The sequence below is a fragment of the Electrona antarctica genome (genome assembly GCF_951216825.1).
Source record: "Electrona antarctica genome assembly, chromosome: 23".
Lineage (NCBI taxonomy): Eukaryota > Metazoa > Chordata > Actinopteri > Myctophiformes > Myctophidae > Electrona > Electrona antarctica.
The window spans coordinates 36,470,999-36,490,718 of record NC_136804.1 but is presented as its reverse complement, the minus strand read 5'-3'; the positions used below and the strand labels follow the sequence as shown (position 1 = coordinate 36,490,718).

Below are 19,720 nucleotides of genomic sequence, written 5' to 3'. Positions count from 1 at the left end.
TTCTTTCAGAGCGATCGTTTTCAACTCAAATCTTTGCTTCTGGGGGGTCCCTGGAACAACATATTTTCAGATGGGGGTCGGCGGCCAAATACAGATAATTCTGGGCGTCAAAAAGTTGAGAACCACTGACATAGAAGCAGGGTTTTCAGAAAAGACATTTGTAGAATCGAGCTCAGGTCAAAATGGGTTAATATGAGGACTACAGCGCAAGTGGCACAGTCCCATTCTTTTTGAATGTCAAGAGGGCTCAACGAGTGTTTGTTTACCGAGTAGAGTAGAGGGTCTGGGTTTTCTTGGATCAAGTGGCACCTGTTGCAGTTCCCACACACATCGAGGTATCGGCATGCGTGACAAACGACAACTTTGATGTGTTGCCGACGCGTGAATGCTGTGCACTCGTTTGACCGGGTGGTCGTCTGTCTGTCTGTGTTGTCCTCCTACAGAGACCGTGTACCTGTTTGGGGGCTGGGACGGCACACAGGACCTGGCGGACTTCTGGGCCTACAGCGTGCAGGAGAACCAGTGGGCCTGCATCTCTCGAGATACAGAGAAAGAGGTGAGGAACGAGAAGAAAGTCGGGGCAGTGCAGATTATAGTGGTGATTTGCATGTGGTGTAAATAGTAGGGCGGCGGCGGTGGCTCAGGGGTAGAGTGCCTGGTTGGTAACCGTAAGGTTGCCAGTTCGAACCCGGGCTCCCACAGAGGTACTGTCGAAGTGTCCTTGAGCAAGACACTGAACCCCTAATTGCTCCCGATGTGCTAGTTGGTGCCTTGCATGGTTTCCGCTGCCATCGGTGTATGAATGTGTGTGTGAATGGGTGAATGTAATGCACAATCTCTGTAAAGCGCCTTGGATAAAGGCGTTAGGCGTTATATAAATGCACCATTTACCATTTATTTACCATTTACCATGGGCTCCATTTTCGTCACCGCTAACCCCTTTACCCCTAAACTTCTTTGCCTTTTTTACTATTTTGAAAAACATTTTTGAATAGTTCAACTAGCCAATCTACATTGACACGTTGTGAGCTTGTAGACTGGCCATTTTAACTATTCAAAAATGTTTAGCAAAATAGTAAAAAGGCAAAGAAGTTTAGGGATAAGGGGTTTAGCGGTCACGCAAATGGAGCCCTAAATCTTTTACTTAACTCATTTTGGACTATGGCCGATTCTAAAAAAAAGTTTTCTGTAAAGCCAAAAATCAAAAATGACAAATGTATGTTGTTATATACTGTACACATAGCAACAACTACCCCAAGGTATCAATACCACAATGTAGAAAAACTCAACTCAGTCAAAGTCAAGTCAAAGTACGGAACTCAAAATTGACTTGAGTAAACTACAAAAGTATTGGCATCAATACTTAACAGACTTACTGCTTATGGCGGAACGCTCCGCCATAAGGAATGTAATTACCTTCCGCTCCTGGCGGATTGATCCATCAGATAAGCTTTATTATTGATATCAAACCGGATCGCTGATTTCTATTTTTTTCATTATTATTTTGGCTTGACCTTTCCTTCTTTAGCGAACCTAGACCTAGGGTTCATGCCATTTTATTCTGATATTCCGAAGTCACTCTGGATCAGAGCTTCTGCTAAAATGCTTTAATTGTAATTGTAGCTTTTATTTGCTGAGGAATTTCCAGTAACATCCAACCCTAGCGCCAGATGCCTTTTTATTGCATTAAGATAATTCCAAACATGTTTTATTAGTTAACCCATTCTGGGCGGGAACCCCTTTTGGTGTTTTAAGCATTATGTTATACTTAAGCTATTGAAAAATAGCAGACCTACAAGCTCATAGCGCGGCACCGAGTGCCGCACTATGAACTTGTAGGTCTGCTATTTTTGAAAAATCGTGAAAATGTGCCTCAAATCTTTGAATATATATTATTACAGAGTGAACATTTTAACTCAAATCTTTGCTTCTGGGGAGGTCCCTGGAACAACATATTTTCAGATGGGGGGTGGAGGCATATTACATATAATTTTTGGGGTCCTTGACATGAAATATTGAGCACCACTGATACAGAAACATAAGGTTTTTCAGAAAACTGTCTGGATTTTGAAGACAGGCCTAAATGGGTTAACCCATTTTGGGCGGGAACCCCTTTTGGTGGTGAAAAATAGCAGATCTACAAGCTCATAGCGCGCCACCGAGTGGCGCGCTACGAGCTTGTAGGTCTGCTATTTTTTTTAAATCGAAGAACGACTGACATAGAAACATAGCTTTTTCAGAAAACTGTCAGGATGTAGAAGACATTTTTAGAATCTGATCTCAGGTCAAAATGGGTTAACAGTCATCTCTCTTGGCCTTTGTTGTGCAGAGCGGACCGAGTGCACGCTCCTGCCACAAGATGTGCATCGACTCCCAGCGGCGACAGATCTACACGCTGGGCCGGTACCTGGACTCCAGCGTCAGGAACAGCAAGTCCCTGAAGAGCGACTTCTACCGATACGACATCGACGCAAACACATGGACGCTGCTCAGCGAGGACACGTCCGCCGACGGCGGGCCCAAGTTGGTGTTCGACCACCAGGTCAGTCTGCCTCCTCCATCTCTGTGTCCTCTTTATTTTCATCTATCGTAGGTGATGTGGAGATTTGGATCATTAAAACTCAACCCCATTCGCCAGCAGGGGGCGCCGATAGTTCAGCAACCGCCACCGTTTACCACCATTCTATTTGGCTGTAGAAGAAGACGGCCTCCTCCGTAACCCAAAACAACAATGGCGAAGGTGGTCGCGTCGATCGGATTAATCACTCGCTAAGAGTATTTAGAAGTGTTCATATTTTAGATGCGCCGTCACGGGGAAGAGCTATGGAGCCACTAAACACAGTCGCTGTATTTATCCAGAGCGAATTGAAATGGAAAACTCTAGAAAAGGCCTAGAAAGGCCTCATCCACCACCTTGCTCTTTTTCCAATGCATTGAGGCTGAAGGGGAAGCAATGGAACTCGGAGCTGCCACTCGAGGGGGAGATTTGATTAGCGGTAAGCTTTTATAGTTTTATCATTAAATAGAGCGCTAATTAACACGTTAAAGGTGTCGTTGGCGGAGCGGGATATCATTAAAAAGACGTTAAAGGAGTCCTTAGCCAGGGTTGTGTTAACCCATTTTGGGCGGGAACCCCTTTTGGTGTTAGCATTATGTTACGCTTTAGCTATTGAAAAATAGCAGATCTGCAATCTTGCAAATAGCAGGTCTGCTATTTTTGAAAAATCGAAGAACGACTGACATAGAAACATGGGTTTTTCAGAAAACTGTCAGGATGTAGAAGACATTTTTAGAATCTGATCTCAGGTCAAAATGGGTTAACAGCCTTGATGAATGATCGCAGGTAAGATTTGGCTGCGGATGGTAAGTATGTACAATACGTGATTGATTGAATACTTTATTAACATTTTGCAGAAAAAAAGCGCAGGAAAAGTACAGTTCAATACAAGGTCTACTGAGAGGATTTAAAACCAAGAAAGCCTATAGAGCGTCGCAGTCCCGCCCCTTACCATGGACCAGGAAATGATTCTCCGTTCATTTTCCTCATAGACATTTCAGAAAGTATTTATTTAAAGACGTTTACGCCGCGGACGAAGCCAACTCGAGTCGTGACAAATCATGACAACAAACAAAATTTTTTGGGCCGAACAAATAATTAGAAAGAAGAAAAAAACGGCAGGTTACAACACTTTTTTTGTTGTTTTTCTTCTTTGTAATTATTTGTTTGGTCCAAAATATTGTTTGACAACACGTTGTCACGACTCGAGTTGGCTTTGTCCGCGGCGTAACCGTCTTTAAATAAATACTTTTTGAAATGTCTATGGGAAAAATGCATTGGGATTCATTTCCTGGTCCATGGTAGGGGGCGGGACTGTGACGCTCTATTGGGCTTGATTCCATTTGAGTCCTTCCTTCACACCATCTGCCTCTTCGGCAGGGTGCTAGCAGGTGTTCAGAGATCACATTAGTCTGGAAACCGATGTTGCCCGCTGAGATGTTGAAAATTGGCCCGGTGAATTTCAGAACCAATTGCACACGTTTCTGGCTCCTGCAGTCAGAACAGGCATAGACAGGAATGATTGCATCGAAGAGAAGCCAAGAGACGTCTGGGCATCTCTGAGGCATTTAGTAAAGTTCAGATGGATTCCAAGAAACCTCTTCTGATGTTAACCCGTTTAGGCCTGACGTCGAGAAAAAAAAGAAAAAAAAAGTCTTCTAAATCCTGACAGTTTTCTGAAATACCTCATGTTTCTGTATCAGTGGTGCTCAATATTTCATGTCAAGGACCCCCAAAAATGATATGTAATTGGCCACCGACCCCCCCATCTGAAAATATGTTGTTCCAGGAACCTCTCAGAAGCAAAGGTTTGAGTTAAAAAAGAATAAACATTCAAAGATTTGAGCCACATTTTCACGATTTTTCAAAAATAGCAGACCTACAAGCTCGTAGCGTGGCACTCGGTGCCGCGCTATGAGCTTGTAGATCTGCTATTTTTCAATAGCTAAAGCATAACATAATGCTTGAAACACCAAAAGGGGTTCCCGCCTAAAATGGGTTAAAGGCCAAGTTGTATTACTTGGCGAGTGCATTGAAGAACCTTATGTTTCAGTGCATTGAAGAACCAATATGTTTCAGTGTATTGAAGAACCTTATGTTTCAGTGCATTGAAGAACCAATATGTTTCAGTGCATTGAAGAACCAATATGTTTCAGTGCATTGAAGAACCAATATGTTTCAGTGCATTGAAGAACCAATATGTTTCAGTGCATTGAAGAACCAATATGTTTCAGTGCATTGAAGAACCAATATGTTTCAGTGCATTGAAGAACCAATATGTGTCGGTGCATTGAAGAACCAATATGTTTCAGACAGTGCATTGAAGAACCAATATGTTTCAGTGCATTGAAGAACCAATATGTTTCAGTGCATTGAAGAACCAATATGTTTCAGTGCATTGAAGAACCAATATGTTTCAGTGCATTGAAGAACCAATATGTTTCAGTGCATTGAAAAACCAATATGTTTCAGTGCATTGAAGAACCAATATGTTTCAGTGCATTGAAGAACCAATATGTTTCAGTGCATTGAAGAACCAATATGTTTCAGTGCATTGAAGAACCAATATGTTTCAGTGCATTGAAGAACCAATATGTTTCAGTGCATTGAAGAACCAATATGTTTCAGTGCATGGAAGAACCAATATGTTTCAGTGCATGGAAGAACCAATATGTTTCAGTGCATTGAAGAACCAATATGTTTCAGTGCATTGAAGAACCAATATGTTTCAGTGCATTGAAGAACCAATATGTTTCAGTGCATTGAAGAACCAATATGTTTCAGTGCATTGAAGAACCAATATGTTTCAGTGCATTGAAGAACCAATATGTTTCAGTGCATTGAAGAACCAATATGTTTCAGTGCATTGAAGAACCAATATGTTTCAGTGCATTGAAGAACCAATATGTTTCAGTGCATTGAAGAACCAATATGTTTCAGTGCATTGAAGAACCAATATGTTTCAGTGCATTGAAGAACCAATATGTTGCAGTGCATTGAAGAACCAATATGTTTCAGTGCATTGAAGAACCAATATGTTTCAGTGCATTGAAGAACCAATATGTTTCAGTGCATTGAAGAACCAATATGTTTCAGTGCATTGAAGAACCAATATGTTTCAGTGCATTGGAGAACCAATATGTTTCAGTGCATTGAAGAACCAATATGTTTCAGTGCATTGAAGAGCCAATATGTTTCAGTGCATTGAAGAACCAATATGTTTCAGTGCATTGAAGAACCAATATGTTTCAGTGCATTGGAGAACCAATATGTTTCAGTGCATTGAAGAACCAATATGTTTCAGTGCATTGAAGAGCCAATATGTTTCAGCCAACACACATTGAAAGGTGGTATGAATGTGGCTGCAGCTCAATGGGTGGAGTCCCACAATGATCCAATGGTCCATTTAGGCAGACTAAGTACAGACTACTAAATGCAGTATACATGTAATGACAGCAAGACCTTCTGAACTAATACTTCCACTGAGGCCAGCAAACCAAAATAAAGTAAAAAATGTCTCCATCCTGGCTCCTTCACACAGAACAGGCATAGACAGGGTTCTCCATCCTGGCTCCTTCACACAGAACAGGCATAGACAGGGTTGCATTGAATAGAAGGCCAACAGATCTCTGGGCTTCTTTTGGCAAATGGAATGGGTTCCAGTCAGAAAACCCCTAGATCAGAATCGGAAGACTTTATAGCCATGACATGTAAACATGTTAGGAATTTGGTTTGGTGGACAGCAGAGTGCAGTTACAACATTAGAGTTCAAGTGTTCAGGTCAGTTCAGAGCACAAGTCAGTCCATTCCACTCTTGAGTGGGGATGGAGGGAGGATAGAAGGGGGGTCAGGGGGGGATGGAGGGAGGATAGAAGGGGGGTCAGGGAGGATGGAGGGAGGATAGAAGGGGGGTCAGGGGGGGACACCAGCAGTGTTGAGGAGCCGGATAGACGTGGGGAAAAAGCTAAAAAAGATTGTGTGATATGCACACCAGACCTTCAGAAACTAGAATTTAGACAGACATGTTTTTAATATTTGAAACCGTAATCCATCGTTCCAAATCCAACAGAGTGCGATCCAGAGTCTCAAACCCGCTGGCCTCTTTGTAACCTCTCTTTTCCTTCCCCCCACTTCCCCCCCCATCAGATGTGTATGGACTCGGAGAAGCACATGATCTATACGTTCGGAGGTCGTATCCTGACGTGCAACGGCAGCGTGGAGGACAGCCGGACGTCGGAGCCTCAGTTCAGCGGCCTGTACGCCTACCAGTGCCAGGCCGGCACGTGGAGCCTGCTACGGGAGGACTCGTGTAACGCCGGCCCGGAGGACATCCAGTCCCGCATCGGACACTGCATGCTCTTTCACACCGTGAGTCATCCTCCTCCTTAACCCATTTTGGCCTGACCTCAAATTTTTTAAAGAATTCTTCTAAATCCTCCAGTTTTCTGAAATAAATATTTTCACAATTTTTCAAAAATAGCAGACCTACAAGCTCGTAGCGCGCCACTCGGTGGCGCGCTACGAGCTTGTAGGTCTGCTATTTTTCAATAGCTAAATTATAACATAATAATAACACCAAAAGGGGTTCCCGCCCAAAATAGTGTTTTCGTTGACTAAAACTTTCCACTGACAAAAACTAAATGGAAACTACGTACATGAAAACTATGTAGCTATGATGACTAAAACTAAGACTAAATATACTGACAATTTCGTCAACAAATATAAACTAGACTAAAATCTTAGGAAGGCACTATGGACAATAGATCCACTATAAGTAGTTTTACAATTAGTTGCATGCTGAAAATAGACGATCTACAAGCCCACAACGCGTCGCAGCGCAGTTAAAAAAATGGGTTGGTAGATTGATCTTAACACATTGAGAGCCCACGCAAAACTGCCCAAAAATCACTTTCACCTAGAAAATCCATTCACATTTTTTATAATTCAGCTGACTGTGGAGACACATGCTGGAACTTTTTACTTTGAAATGTTTTATAGTTTCTGAGTTATTTAATTTAAACGTCAAATGCATTCTCAATGGCGAAAACACAAACTTTGGCACCACGTATTAAAAAAAAAGAAAAAATCATTGTTTTGATTTTTTGATTTTTTTTTAATAAAAAAATTATAATAACTAGAAAAAGTGCCCTTCTGGGCACAGGTCTCCACCAGGAGGATAGGACTGTGTGAGATGTTTGGCAACATGTTTAGGAGTAATATAAACATGTTTGCCTTTGATGGCAATTGGATGATTTGAGGCATTTTGTTCCAAAAATGTGTTTTGCAAAAATCAACCTGTTGGTGGCGCTATAACAGGCCAATGTGAAAAGGGTGGGATATATTCCTCAGCCTAGTAGGAAAATGTGTGAAAGATTTCACGTAAATTGCATGCTGCGTTCATGATTTGAGGCTTTTGTTCAAAACGGGGCAATCTTGCAAACTGTGAAAGCCAATTATAGGCAATTAGGATAGAATATGAAATATGGGACAGATCCGACTTGAGCACATGACCATAGAGATACTCTGTAACGATTTGTGAGATTTTTGGACAGAATCTGGAGGAGTAATATCAAAAAATGTGTTTTACAAAAGTCGGCCTCCTGGTGGCGCTATAAAAGGCAGATGCGGAAAATGCAGGTCAAAGGTTTGTCCTTGGCCTCTAGGGAGTGTGCATGCAACGTTTCACGCAGATCGGTGCAGTTTTAGGTAAAACATGTGAAAAGCTGCCTCATGGTGGCGCTATAACAGGCCGTTCTGGAAAATGTGGGGCAGAGGTTCATCGTTGGCATCCAGGGAGTGTGTGTGCAAAGTTTGGCATCGACCGGGTTAACGGTGCCAGAGATTAGCTGGTAACGGACGGACGGAAGGACACACACACACACACGGACGGACACACACACACACGGACGGAGTGCAAAACATACTCTCTCCCCATGCCTTCGGCCTGGTGGAGACAATAATAAAAAAAAAGACGTCCACAGACGTCTTGGGCTATGCACGTGCGGTGCATAATCAGAGGGAAAAAAATCGTACCAATGCAATGTAGTACGCAGAGGACACTCCTTTTTAGTTCTGCATCTTAGCCATGAATGAACTGCATGAAATGGACACCACATTTCCTCCACTTTCAACAAGGAGCAAAATGAAAATGGGAACTGACAGTGGGGAAAATGCCAGCTATTTAGAGTGTTGGCGTTGAACGCCGCGGTACTAACTCTGCTCTCTTTCACCCTCGGTTTGTTCTCACACCCCCGTCTGCGCCCCGCGTCCTCCTCGCCCTCTCTCTCTCTACAGAGGAACCGCTGTCTCTACGTGTTTGGGGGTCAGAGGTCAAAGACGTACCTGAACGATTTCTTCAGCTATGACGTGGACGGCGACCACGTGGAGATCATCTCCGACGGGACCAAGAAGGACTCGGGCATGGGTAAGATCCGTGACATTCAGTACCTGTTGAGCTTAACCCATTTTGGGGCGGGAACCCCTTTTGGTGTTTTAAAGCATTATGTTATGCTTTAGCTGTTTGAAAAATAGCAGATCTACAAGCTCATAGCGCGCCACCGAGTGGCGCGCTACGAGCTTGTAGGTCTGCTATTTTTGAAAAATCGTGAAAATGTGCCTCAAATCTTTGAATATATATTATTACAGAGTGAACATTTTAACGAACGAACGCATTTTACGAGAACACAATTGGAGCATGTAGATTAGAAGAATTGTTATTTCGATCAACGTTTGCCAACGTCTGATGTCCACATCAATACAGCATGGCATTTTGGACACAATCTTATCTTATCCATTCTTTAGTTTTGGGTCCGAGGGGCTAAATCTCATCAAAATGGTGGTCCGTGGCTCAAATGGGTCTGAGAGGCTACATGTCATCAAACGGTGGTTCCGTGGCTCAAATGCTGAATAAATAATGGACCTTGATATGATAAGGGTTGAAAACCACTATTGAAGACTATATTGTGTCCAAGATAAAGTCACCTCAGGAGCCTGTCTGTCAGTCACATACATTAGATAAAGTCACCTCAGGAGCCTGTCTGTCAGTCACATACATTAGATAAAGTCACCTCAGGAGCCTGTCTGTCAGTCACATACATTAGATAAAGTCACCTCAGGAGCCTGTCTGTCAGTCACATACAGATAAAGTCACCTCAGGAGCCTGTCTGTCAGTCACATACATTAGATAAAGTCACCTCAGGAGCCTGTCTGTCAGTCACATACATTGATAAAGTCACCTCAGGAGCCTGTCTGTCAGTCACATACATTGTTCAGGAGCCTGTCTGTCAGTCACATACATTGTTCAGGAGCCTGTCTGTCAGTCACATACATTGTTCAGGAGCCTGTCTGTCAGTCACATACATTGTTCAGGAGCCTGTCTGTCAGTCACATACATTGTTCACATTAATTGAGAAACCTGTGAACATTAATTCCCACCTCAGAAGATCACACTTCTTGAGAAAGCAATGGTGTTTCTTTCTTTCTGTCGACATCTGCTCTCGGCAGGTTAGCTTGAACCATTTCCAATTGAGATGTCTGCTCTTACACCTTCACTGAGACAGAGGGAACTAGCAGGGTTCAGGAGATGAGTCTGCTCTCTCACACCTTCACTAAGGTGACATTCACACCAGAAAGCTTTGCTGCGTTTGAAACGAATCCTGCTGCGCATTGTCAGAAAGTGCACTTCGTTTGGCAGGTGTGAATCTTTATTCGAATCCTAATCAAAATACCGCATTCTACTCCGAGCAAAAACGGGGTTTTCGCTTCGCTTCCAATCGCACTTGATTACGATTCGGTGCAGGTGGGAATGCAATCCGCAGTAAATAAAGGAAATTAAGCAAACAATGTGGCGGGTGAGGAGCTGAACACAGTTGGAGACGGAGGTCTCCAACTGTGGTCGAATTAGACATGGTCGAATGAGGAGACTGGAGCCCTGATCGAAATGAGGACGAGTACATTAATCAATTGTTTAAGGAAACACATAAACGACACATGCACGTTATGAGTATAATTTTATCACCATAGATTTCACTGTGTAGGCTAGTTTATGAATGGAACACATTGATAAAGGTCCCCCCTGCTGCGTTTCCAAATGCTGCGGATGACAGTGTGAAGGCAAACCGCAGCAAATGAAATATGCAAGAACCCCAATTTCTCCGCCCATTCGCATCGAGTCTACCGAAGTATTAGGTGAGAATGTGACCTAAGACAGAGGGAACTAGCAGGGTTCAGGAGATGACTCATGAAAGTAAATTGGGCATCACATGATCACACTGATGATGTGGAGCAGACTCCATGTTTCATCTGCAGGAAGAAAGACTACATTTGCAGGCAATCAAAAAGTGTGATCCTATGTCTGAGCATTCATACGAGTCTCAATGTATCCGAACCCTTAGGGTGCACTCACACGGTTAATGCAATTCTCTGTGCTCGTTGGATTAATGCTGTGTTGTGTCATGGCCGCCCAATGCATTTCTAATGGAGGTCACATGGTTTGACACAACATAGGGGGAGGGGTCTGTTGTATGGCTTTCAGCTGTGTTTCGACTGCGCCCCTCCCCCTCACACAACACAATGTTGTGTCAAACCATGTGACCTCCATTGGAAATGCATTGGGCGGCCATGACACAACACAGCATTGATCCAACGAGCACAGAGAATTGCATTAACCGTGTGAGTGCACCCTTACTGTGACTGTAATAGGTATTTACTGTGACTGTAATAGGTATTTACTGTGACTGTAATAGGTATTTACTGTGACTGTAATAGGTATTTCATGTGACTGTAATAGGTATTTCAAGTGACTGTAATAGGTATTTCAAGTGACCGATGATAAGTATCAGACTGGTCAAATTATTCAAGCTTGCAATGGTGGACATAGTACACAAGTACTGTATCTCGATCTCGGTCTCGATCCTCCCCCATCAGTTTGGTCCCTATAACAGCAAAAATCAATTTTGGCAAAGAAATCCTACGGAAGTACACCTCGTACCACACTAACAGTGTTCCAAGCAGGAACTCGCTATCACTGAGATTCTTGAGTATTGTAAAGCTGGTCGCACAGAGATAGGACGTGATGTGCACTGCAGTGCTCGCCACTTGGCACAAAACGTCAGGCGAGGCGAGATAGGCCAATTGTCCTCTTGGTTGCTTTTGTGTATGTTGCTAGGCAACCAAAAATAAACAGGACTTTCTGTCACCGTGGGATCTTCAATCACACATGTAATTAGTATACAAACAATGGACGGCTCTTCTTCTTCACCGATTTGGTCCAATTTGACCAACCCGCACGGAAATAGGACCGGAGATAATGGGTAGCCGACCTCCGAATGGACCCCGCTGCTATTATTAGAGTTCTGCTCCGCCGAGCTCCGAAAAGCACCGATGGTTGTCGGAAACCACAGCCCGAACAGAACCGCCTGTGATGATGAATATGAGACCCGTTACCTGCACAGAACCTGAGGACCTGAAATGACCAATGCCGTTATTATTTTAACACATTCTATACGGGAACCCCTTTTGGTGTTTTAAGCATTATGTTATGCTTTAGCTATTGAAAAATAGCAGATCTACAAGCTTGTTGTAGGTCTGCTATTTTCTTTAAATCGTGAAAATGTGCCTGAAATCTTTGAATATATGTTCTTTCAGAGCGAGTTTTTAACTCAAATCTTTGCTATGAGAGGGTCCCTGGAACAACACATTTTCAGATGGGGGTCGGCGGCCAATGTCATATATATTTGGGGTTCCTTGACATGAATATGTTTGAGAACAACTGATATAGAAACATGGGTTTTTAATAAAACTGTCAGGATTTAGAAGACGTCAGAACTAAATTGGTTAACACAAGCCTGCACATTTATATTTCCTTGCAGGCCCGTTTACAGTTAAGACCACTCTTTACAGTTAAGACCACTCTTTACAGTTAAGACCACTCTTTACAGTTAAGACCTTTTCTCTTCCGCATCCTCTCTCCTGTCAAACAGAGAAGCGAGGAGCACGTGTTGTTGGCCGAGCACATTAAGCTCCGCAAATAATAACAATGCACTCCATTTAAAGGCCATCAGCTGACTCATCAGCGGTCACACGCGTGCACGCGCGTGTGTGTGTGTGTGTCTGCGTGTGCGTGTGCGTGTGCGCGTGCGCGTTTGTGTAGCGGCTGCATCATAGTCTCATGGGTAAATGTGTGTCCTTTCCCGTCAAGACTGTGACTCCATTGGACACCCCCCCCCCCCCCCTCCAATTAACCCATTTTGGACTGAGGTCGATTAAAAAAAAGGCTTCTAAATCCTAATTGTTTTCTATGTCAGTCGTGCTCAACCTTTTTCATGTCAAGGACCCCCAGAATTATCTCTATTGGGCCACGGACCCCCATCTCAAAATATGTTGTTCCAGGGACCCCCCCAGAAGCCAATATTTGAGTTAAAAATGTTCGCTCTGAAATATATATTCAAAGATTGCCGCGCTATGAGCTTGTAGATCTGCTATTTTTCAACAGCTAAAGCATAACATAATGTTTCAAACACCTAAAGGGGTTCCCGCCCAGAATGTGTTAACAACCACCCGCCGACTATCTCCAACATGTCTGCCACCACACTGAGGACTCTAAATGGCCACTGCAGGGTTCCGTGTGTGTGTAGATGATGTGGATGATTCTAGAAAGCGATAGCATCTGTTCCCGTCCTCAGCCTAGACAGATTGAGTGTGATCCCTGCCCACCCCCCCGGGCAAATTTCGCCCCCACAGCACAATATAAATAGACGTCCAGCATCCATAGGCCTCGTGCCTCTCTGTATCCTCCCTAACAGCAGGGCGGGATTCGGGGGGTCCAGGCGAGGGGGAGGGCAGGGCTGGGGCGACGGGCCGACTGCGAGAGGGGAACCGAAATGATCTGAAGGGACGAGCAAGAATGAAACGGGAGAGAGAGAGAGAGAGAACAAAATGTATTTTGGCAAGAAGGAAAGCTGCAAGCCTGAACACTGCTCTTTCTCTGTCTCTGTCTCCCTCCCTCTGTCTCGTAATAGTTCTGTAATGTTTATGGGTGCAGCGGTCGGGGCCAGACGACGTACGTAGCAGCAACAACAACCTCTCCGGTCTCCCCACGCTGCTCATTTCCATTTCATAACTCCTGCCTAATGAGCTCTTCCTCTGTACGGGGGCACAGGGGCACTGTGTGTGTGTGTCTGCTCTCATCTCGTTCCCTTCAAATGAAATTGAAAGAAACATTGAAGCCAGTGCAGCTTGGCAAATGTTTATCTTCCCTTAAATATCAGTACGGCATGATATGTTGTGCCACACACAGGGCTAGTTAGTGACTTGACTTACTTGACTTAGCAGGCTTGGTATTAGTAACGCGTTACCCTCACATACCCTGAAGAAGGCAGTTGTCTGCCTTTCTCATATCTGCGTCCTAATAAATGATATGATATGATATAGTACTTTATTGTCAGTTCACACTGAACTCCTGATTAAGCCTCAAGGTCGACTGGTGGACAAAGGACCTCTTTAGTCTGACCTTATTGTATGCTGGTACACCATATCTCCTTCCTGAAGGTAGCAACCTATATTCTCCATACAACACATGCTTAGTATTAGAGGTGATATTCCTTGCTAACCTTAGGATGCTGTTATCATATGTGGATGTATAAAGTTTCTGAAGTTGTTGTCCAACAATCTTTGAACAAATGTTCAGTTGTTGCAGCAGTTGTGACTTTAGGACTGCAGACAAACATCCATAATACGTAACTTTTTAGATTAGTAATAAGTTAATATGTCAGCATTGGAATGTAACTAGGATGAATAATAGAGCAACAGCCTGGCTCTGTCAAGCTCACTAGAGGAACGTCTTTATGGACGTCTTTATGGTGATTTGAAAAGTAGATGTATGTTTTAAAACCTACGAAGGCTGACTGACTGAGCGGTGTTTGGATCAGTTGTGCTTGAGGTTGCCTTGTTTCTCTCCCGTCCGTCGGCGACAGCGTCTCACTGTCCAGAGTAAACATTACCACGATGTGGGCCAGCAGAGTTTGTAAAGCCACCTCCGTATCTTCTCCGTTCCCTCGCCATGTATTTACTCTGCATCAGAGTAATATAGGAAGAGAGTGGCGACACTAAGCGTTGACTCCCATTCTTACAAAGGAATGCGGAAGTGCTCATTCTATCTCAATGGGATAGTTCCAGCCATAGGAGCAATGTTTGGAACTATAGCCCATAGGCACCCGCTTTGTCTCAATGGGATAGTTCCAGCCATAGGAACAATGTTTGGAACTATAGCCCATAGGCACCCGCTTTGTCTCAATGGGATAGTTCCAATGTTTGGAACTATAGCCCATAGGCACCCGCTTTGTCTCAATGGGATAGTTCCAATGTTTGGAACTATAGCCCATAGGCACCCGCTTTGTCTCAATGGGATAGTTCCAATGTTTGGAACTATAGCCCATAGGCACCCGCTTTGTCTCAATGGGATAGTTCCAATGTTTGGAACTATAGCCCATAGGCACCCGCTTTGTCTCAATGGGATAGTTCCAATGTTTGGAACTATAGCCCATAGGCACCCGCTTTGTCTCAATGGGATAGTTCCAATGTTTGGAACTATAGCCCATAGGCACCCGCTTTGTCTCAATGGGATAGTTCCAATGTTTGGAACTATAGCCCATAGGCACCCGCTTTGTCTCAATGGGATAGTTCCAATGTTTGGAACTATAGCCCATAGGGACCCGCTTTGTCTCAATGGGATAGTTCCTATGTTTGGAACTATAGCCGCTTTGTGGCGAGATCAAAGCGTGTCGCTACTCTCCTACTCTACCCTCTGCTCTGCATGAGGAAGTCCAGCACGTGTTGACGTTTATCTGGTGAACCGCTGTGGACCGCAGGGCGATGTGGACCGCAGGGCGATGTGGACCGCAGGGCGATGTGGACCGCAGGGCGATGTGGACCGCAGGGCGATGTGGACCGCAGGGCGATGTGGACCGCAGGGCGTTGTGGACCGCAGGGCGATGTGGACCGCAGGGCGTTGTGGACCGCAGGGCGCTGTGGACCGCAGGGCGCTGTGGACCGCAGGGCGTTGTGGACCGCAGGGCGCTGTGGACCGCAGGGCGCTGTGGACCGCAGGGCGCTGTGGACCGCAGGGCGCTGAGGATGATCACACCGGTTGGAAATTTGCATCGCGGTCCTTCCTGACGGTACTCTTTTCGCCAGCTCCTCTTGAGTTGCCATGGCGGCGGCATGTTGCCCTGTTTTATTCTATTTTTTATTTATTTTTTTGACGGGGATAATGCTCAGTAACCCATTTTGACCTGAGATCAGATTCTGACAGTTTTCTGAAAAAGTTATCTTTCTATGTCAGTCGTTCTTCGATTTTTCAAAAATAGCAGACCTACAAGCTTGTAGATCTGCTATTTTTCAATAGCTAAAGCATAACGCTAACACCAAAAGGGGTTCCCGCCCAAACTTAAGAATTCCACACTAAAAGGCTTTCTTACCTTTCTTTGTAGTTGTTACGTCCCCACTAAAGAGGTCCAGGCGTTATTTTGTGCAAAAGCTCCTTATTGGCTATTTCCCCTACCATAAGCTAAATTAATTGCATTAAATTGAATGGGGATTGAATGGGGCTATGGGGTGTTGTGCTAATTCGCTTATTTCCATCGCTCAAAATTATTTTTTTGTATATATCCTCTCTTCATAATGTAAATAATATCCCAAGCGGCACACTTTACTACTTATTTTGATGGAAATAAGCGAATTAGCACAACACCCCATAGCCCCATTCAATTCCCATTCCATTCAATGCAATTCATTGAGGGCTTATGGTAGTGGAAATAACTAATAAGGAGTTTTTGCACAAAATAACACCTGGACCTCTTTGGTGGGGACATAACGACTACAAAGAAAGGTAAGAAAGCCTTCTAGCATGGAATTCTCCTTTAATCAACATGTCAGTTTTCACATCCATGTAAATGGGCCAGAGTTAGCTATAAGCTCATTTATATCTGAGTCCCTGAGCAGGCTCTTAAAAATGGTAGTAAAACTATACATACAAAAACACATACAGTACAGTACAGTACAACATTGCACAGGGGACAAAACAACCGCAGAGTGAATTGAGAAATGACACCAGTGATCTGAGAGCTGATAATTAGTTTAATTACTCATGATTAAAGATTTGATTAGTTTTTAAGCCACCTCTTCAGGTTGAATTTGAAGGTCAAATAGTTGGAGGTTGGTGTTATCAAGTCGTTGTGCTTCAATCGCCTCACGTACTTCCATCTGCCCGATTGGTTAACGATTTTTAGTGTCTCATTTAAAGGCCCCATTAAAAGGTGCATCGTTAGCCCGGACGACCTTTGCTGTGTGACACCCCCCCCCCCCCCCCCCCCCATCTCTCTACCCATTTCCTAACAGTCTAATGTTAATAAAGGTAGAAAATGCCCCAAAAATATTTGAAAAATGTGCTTATGTGTTAACACTTTAATTGCCCGGAGTTATTTAATCCATTACATTATAGCGCCCATTCGATTTATAAACACGGACCCCTTTTCCGGACGGACCAGAAGTTGTTGTTGATGTGTGTGTAGCAGCTAACAATAGCCACACCACTCTAGAGTCGATCGACAACAACGGGAGGCAAGAATAAATCTATCACGACTAGCGACTGGACCACGGAGCGCCGTCTAACACAGGATCTTTTTTCGTAATTATACGGGATGATTTAGATCGCGAGTTATGAACGTTTTAAGATTTTCGTTTTCATCAGCTAAACAGGGGAGGGAGTTTTTCGATGACGTCTCACTCTTGCACAACACCGAGGATTGCCCAACAGGCGCTCCCAGGCTGTGGAGCCATGCGATCCGTTCTCATATCAATAAACTTCGTCTTTTGGACAATACTTCGTCCTGGGCGTCGGGCGTTACCAGTGGCGTGCACAGACATTTAGAGGGGCAGGTGCTGAAGTGGAAAAAAAGGGCACTTTGTGCAGCGCGTGGAACCGGCCGGTTGCCTTAATAGTGTGAGATTTATAGATTGTGGGGCCTAAATAATATATTAGAAGCTTTTTATCAAGAATTGATCAATGTTACCATGGTCCACATACTGTACACTGTAACTGTACAAAATAAGAAGAAAAATCTGTGCACGCCACTGGGCATTACTAATAGAAAGGACAAAGAACTTCGTCCTCCTGGGCGATGGGAGTGTTAACACTGAGATGTGGGATGATCCTCCTGTATGTTTCACTATGCTAATCTGTCCTAGTGGTCAGGCTAGCTTCTGAATATTACCATATCTGTAATTTCTGGCTGCTGGCCCAAAGCAGCTTTGGAATGGATAGCTAGTCTTCTCGGACAAGGAATGTGATGTTATCTCTGACTTGACCTCCATCTCTAAGCGCTACTGTTGTTTTGTGTGTGTGTGTTTGTGTGTGTGTGTGTGTGTGTGTGTGTGTGCGTGCGTGTGTGTGCCCCGCCCCTCAGTACCAATGACAGGTTTCACCCAGAGAGCCACCATAGACCCTGAGCTGAATGAGATCCACGTCCTGTCGGGCCTCAGCAAGGACAAGGACAAGCGGGAAGAGAACGTCCGCAACTCCTTCTGGATCTACGACATCGCCCGCAACAACTGGTAACGTTGTGCTCTCTTTCTCTCGCTGTCTCTCTTGTATCTCTCTGTCTCCTTCTCCGTGTCCCTCACACACACACTCGCGCTGACAAGTTGCATACAAATACAAAACGGTTTGGTCGAGACCTTTCGATACGATCGGGCACCACAGTGCATCATATTTCAAAGGATTTCCTGACCTTCCGAAAACAACTTCATTATTATCCGTCTGCCCTTCAACAAAGTGTGTGTGTCTGTCTGTGCGTGCGTGCGTACGTGCGTGCGTGCGTGCGTGCGTGCGTGCGCTAGCACAAACCACCACAGTAGTGAAACTCAGTGTTCCGCGCTCTCTCTGATGTAACGGACCAGTAATTGTGAAAGAACAGTCTGTAGCACCTCTAGTTCCAGTACATTGGTCTCAGTAGCTGTTCTGTTCCAGCGTGTCCACTGACATAAGTCCGGGGTTTGGGGGGGTGGGAGGAGTGGACTAAAATATTTTATTTAGTCGACCAAAACTAGACCATAGAGGGGCAACTGGCGGCCCGGGGGCCACATGGGGCCCCCACCATTACTTAACCCATTTAGGCCTGGCGTCAAAATAAAAAAAACTCTGCTCTGAAAGAATATATATTCAAAGATTTGTGCCGCATTTTCATGATTTTTCAAAAACCTACAAACCTACAAGCTCGAGCTTGTAGGTCTGCTATTTTTCAACAGCTAAAGCACAACATAATGCTAACACCAAAAGGGGTTCCCGCCCAAAATGGATTAATATCCGAACATTGGTATATCATTGATTTCATAAAGTTACATAACTATAACTAAATGAATTTGAAATTAAATATTTTTTTTTACTTTTCATGGATTCCAATTCAAAAATAGCAAAAATATATTGAGGATTTCAATAAAATATAGCAAAAAAATAGCAGATCTACAAGCTCAATACGACAGTAATATGCAATGTGGCACTCTGGAGTGAGTGTGCAAATATAGTGGCCCTCTCCATCGTCCAAAGTTGCCCACCCCTGAACTGGACTAACACTATACCATCTTAGATGACTGAGATATTATTAATTATTCAAAAGACTATGACTAAAACTAAATCAAAATGTGCTGCCAAAATAAACACTGCTCTGTATTGGGGGGGAGTCGTGCAGCGTTCGCTCCAGGGCTTTTTCTATTGCCACTAAAGTGCGTCACTGTGTTGTGTGTTTCTGCTCAGGTCGTGTGTATATAGAGCGTCGCAGTCCCGCCCCCTTTCATGACGACGCCAGGCCCAGGAAATAATTCCCAATGCATTTTTCCCATAGACATTTCAAAACATTTTTTTTTATAGACCTTATAAGTTATAAGCGTCGTACAAAGCCATCTCGAGTTGTGACAAATCATGACAACAAACACAATATTTTGGACCAAATAAAGAAGAAAAACCACATAAAGTGTTATAACCTGCCGTTTTCTTCTTTCTAATCATTTGTTCGGCCCGAAAAATTTTGTTTATTGTCATGATTTCTCACGACTCGAGTTGTCTTTGTACGACGCTTAAAAGGTCTTTAAATAAATACTTTTTGAAATTTC

General features: G+C 43.9%; 1 protein-coding gene across 1 annotated transcript in view; it reads left to right on the top strand.

Annotated features, from left to right (window-relative positions):
- The window catches only part of mkln1 (muskelin 1, intracellular mediator containing kelch motifs), a gene marked incomplete at its 5' end in the record, with an annotated part of 44,774 nt that overhangs the window by 964 nt on the left and 24,090 nt on the right, over nucleotides 1-19,720 (top strand). Inside the window, 5 exons of the mRNA XM_079494150.1 lie at nucleotides 444-556; nucleotides 2,330-2,542; nucleotides 6,704-6,925; nucleotides 8,852-8,981; nucleotides 18,019-18,166. Coding sequence (XP_079350276.1) covers nucleotides 444-556; nucleotides 2,330-2,542; nucleotides 6,704-6,925; nucleotides 8,852-8,981; nucleotides 18,019-18,166 — 826 coding nt within the window. The remainder of the gene's footprint in view (nucleotides 1-443; nucleotides 557-2,329; nucleotides 2,543-6,703; nucleotides 6,926-8,851; nucleotides 8,982-18,018; nucleotides 18,167-19,720) is intronic.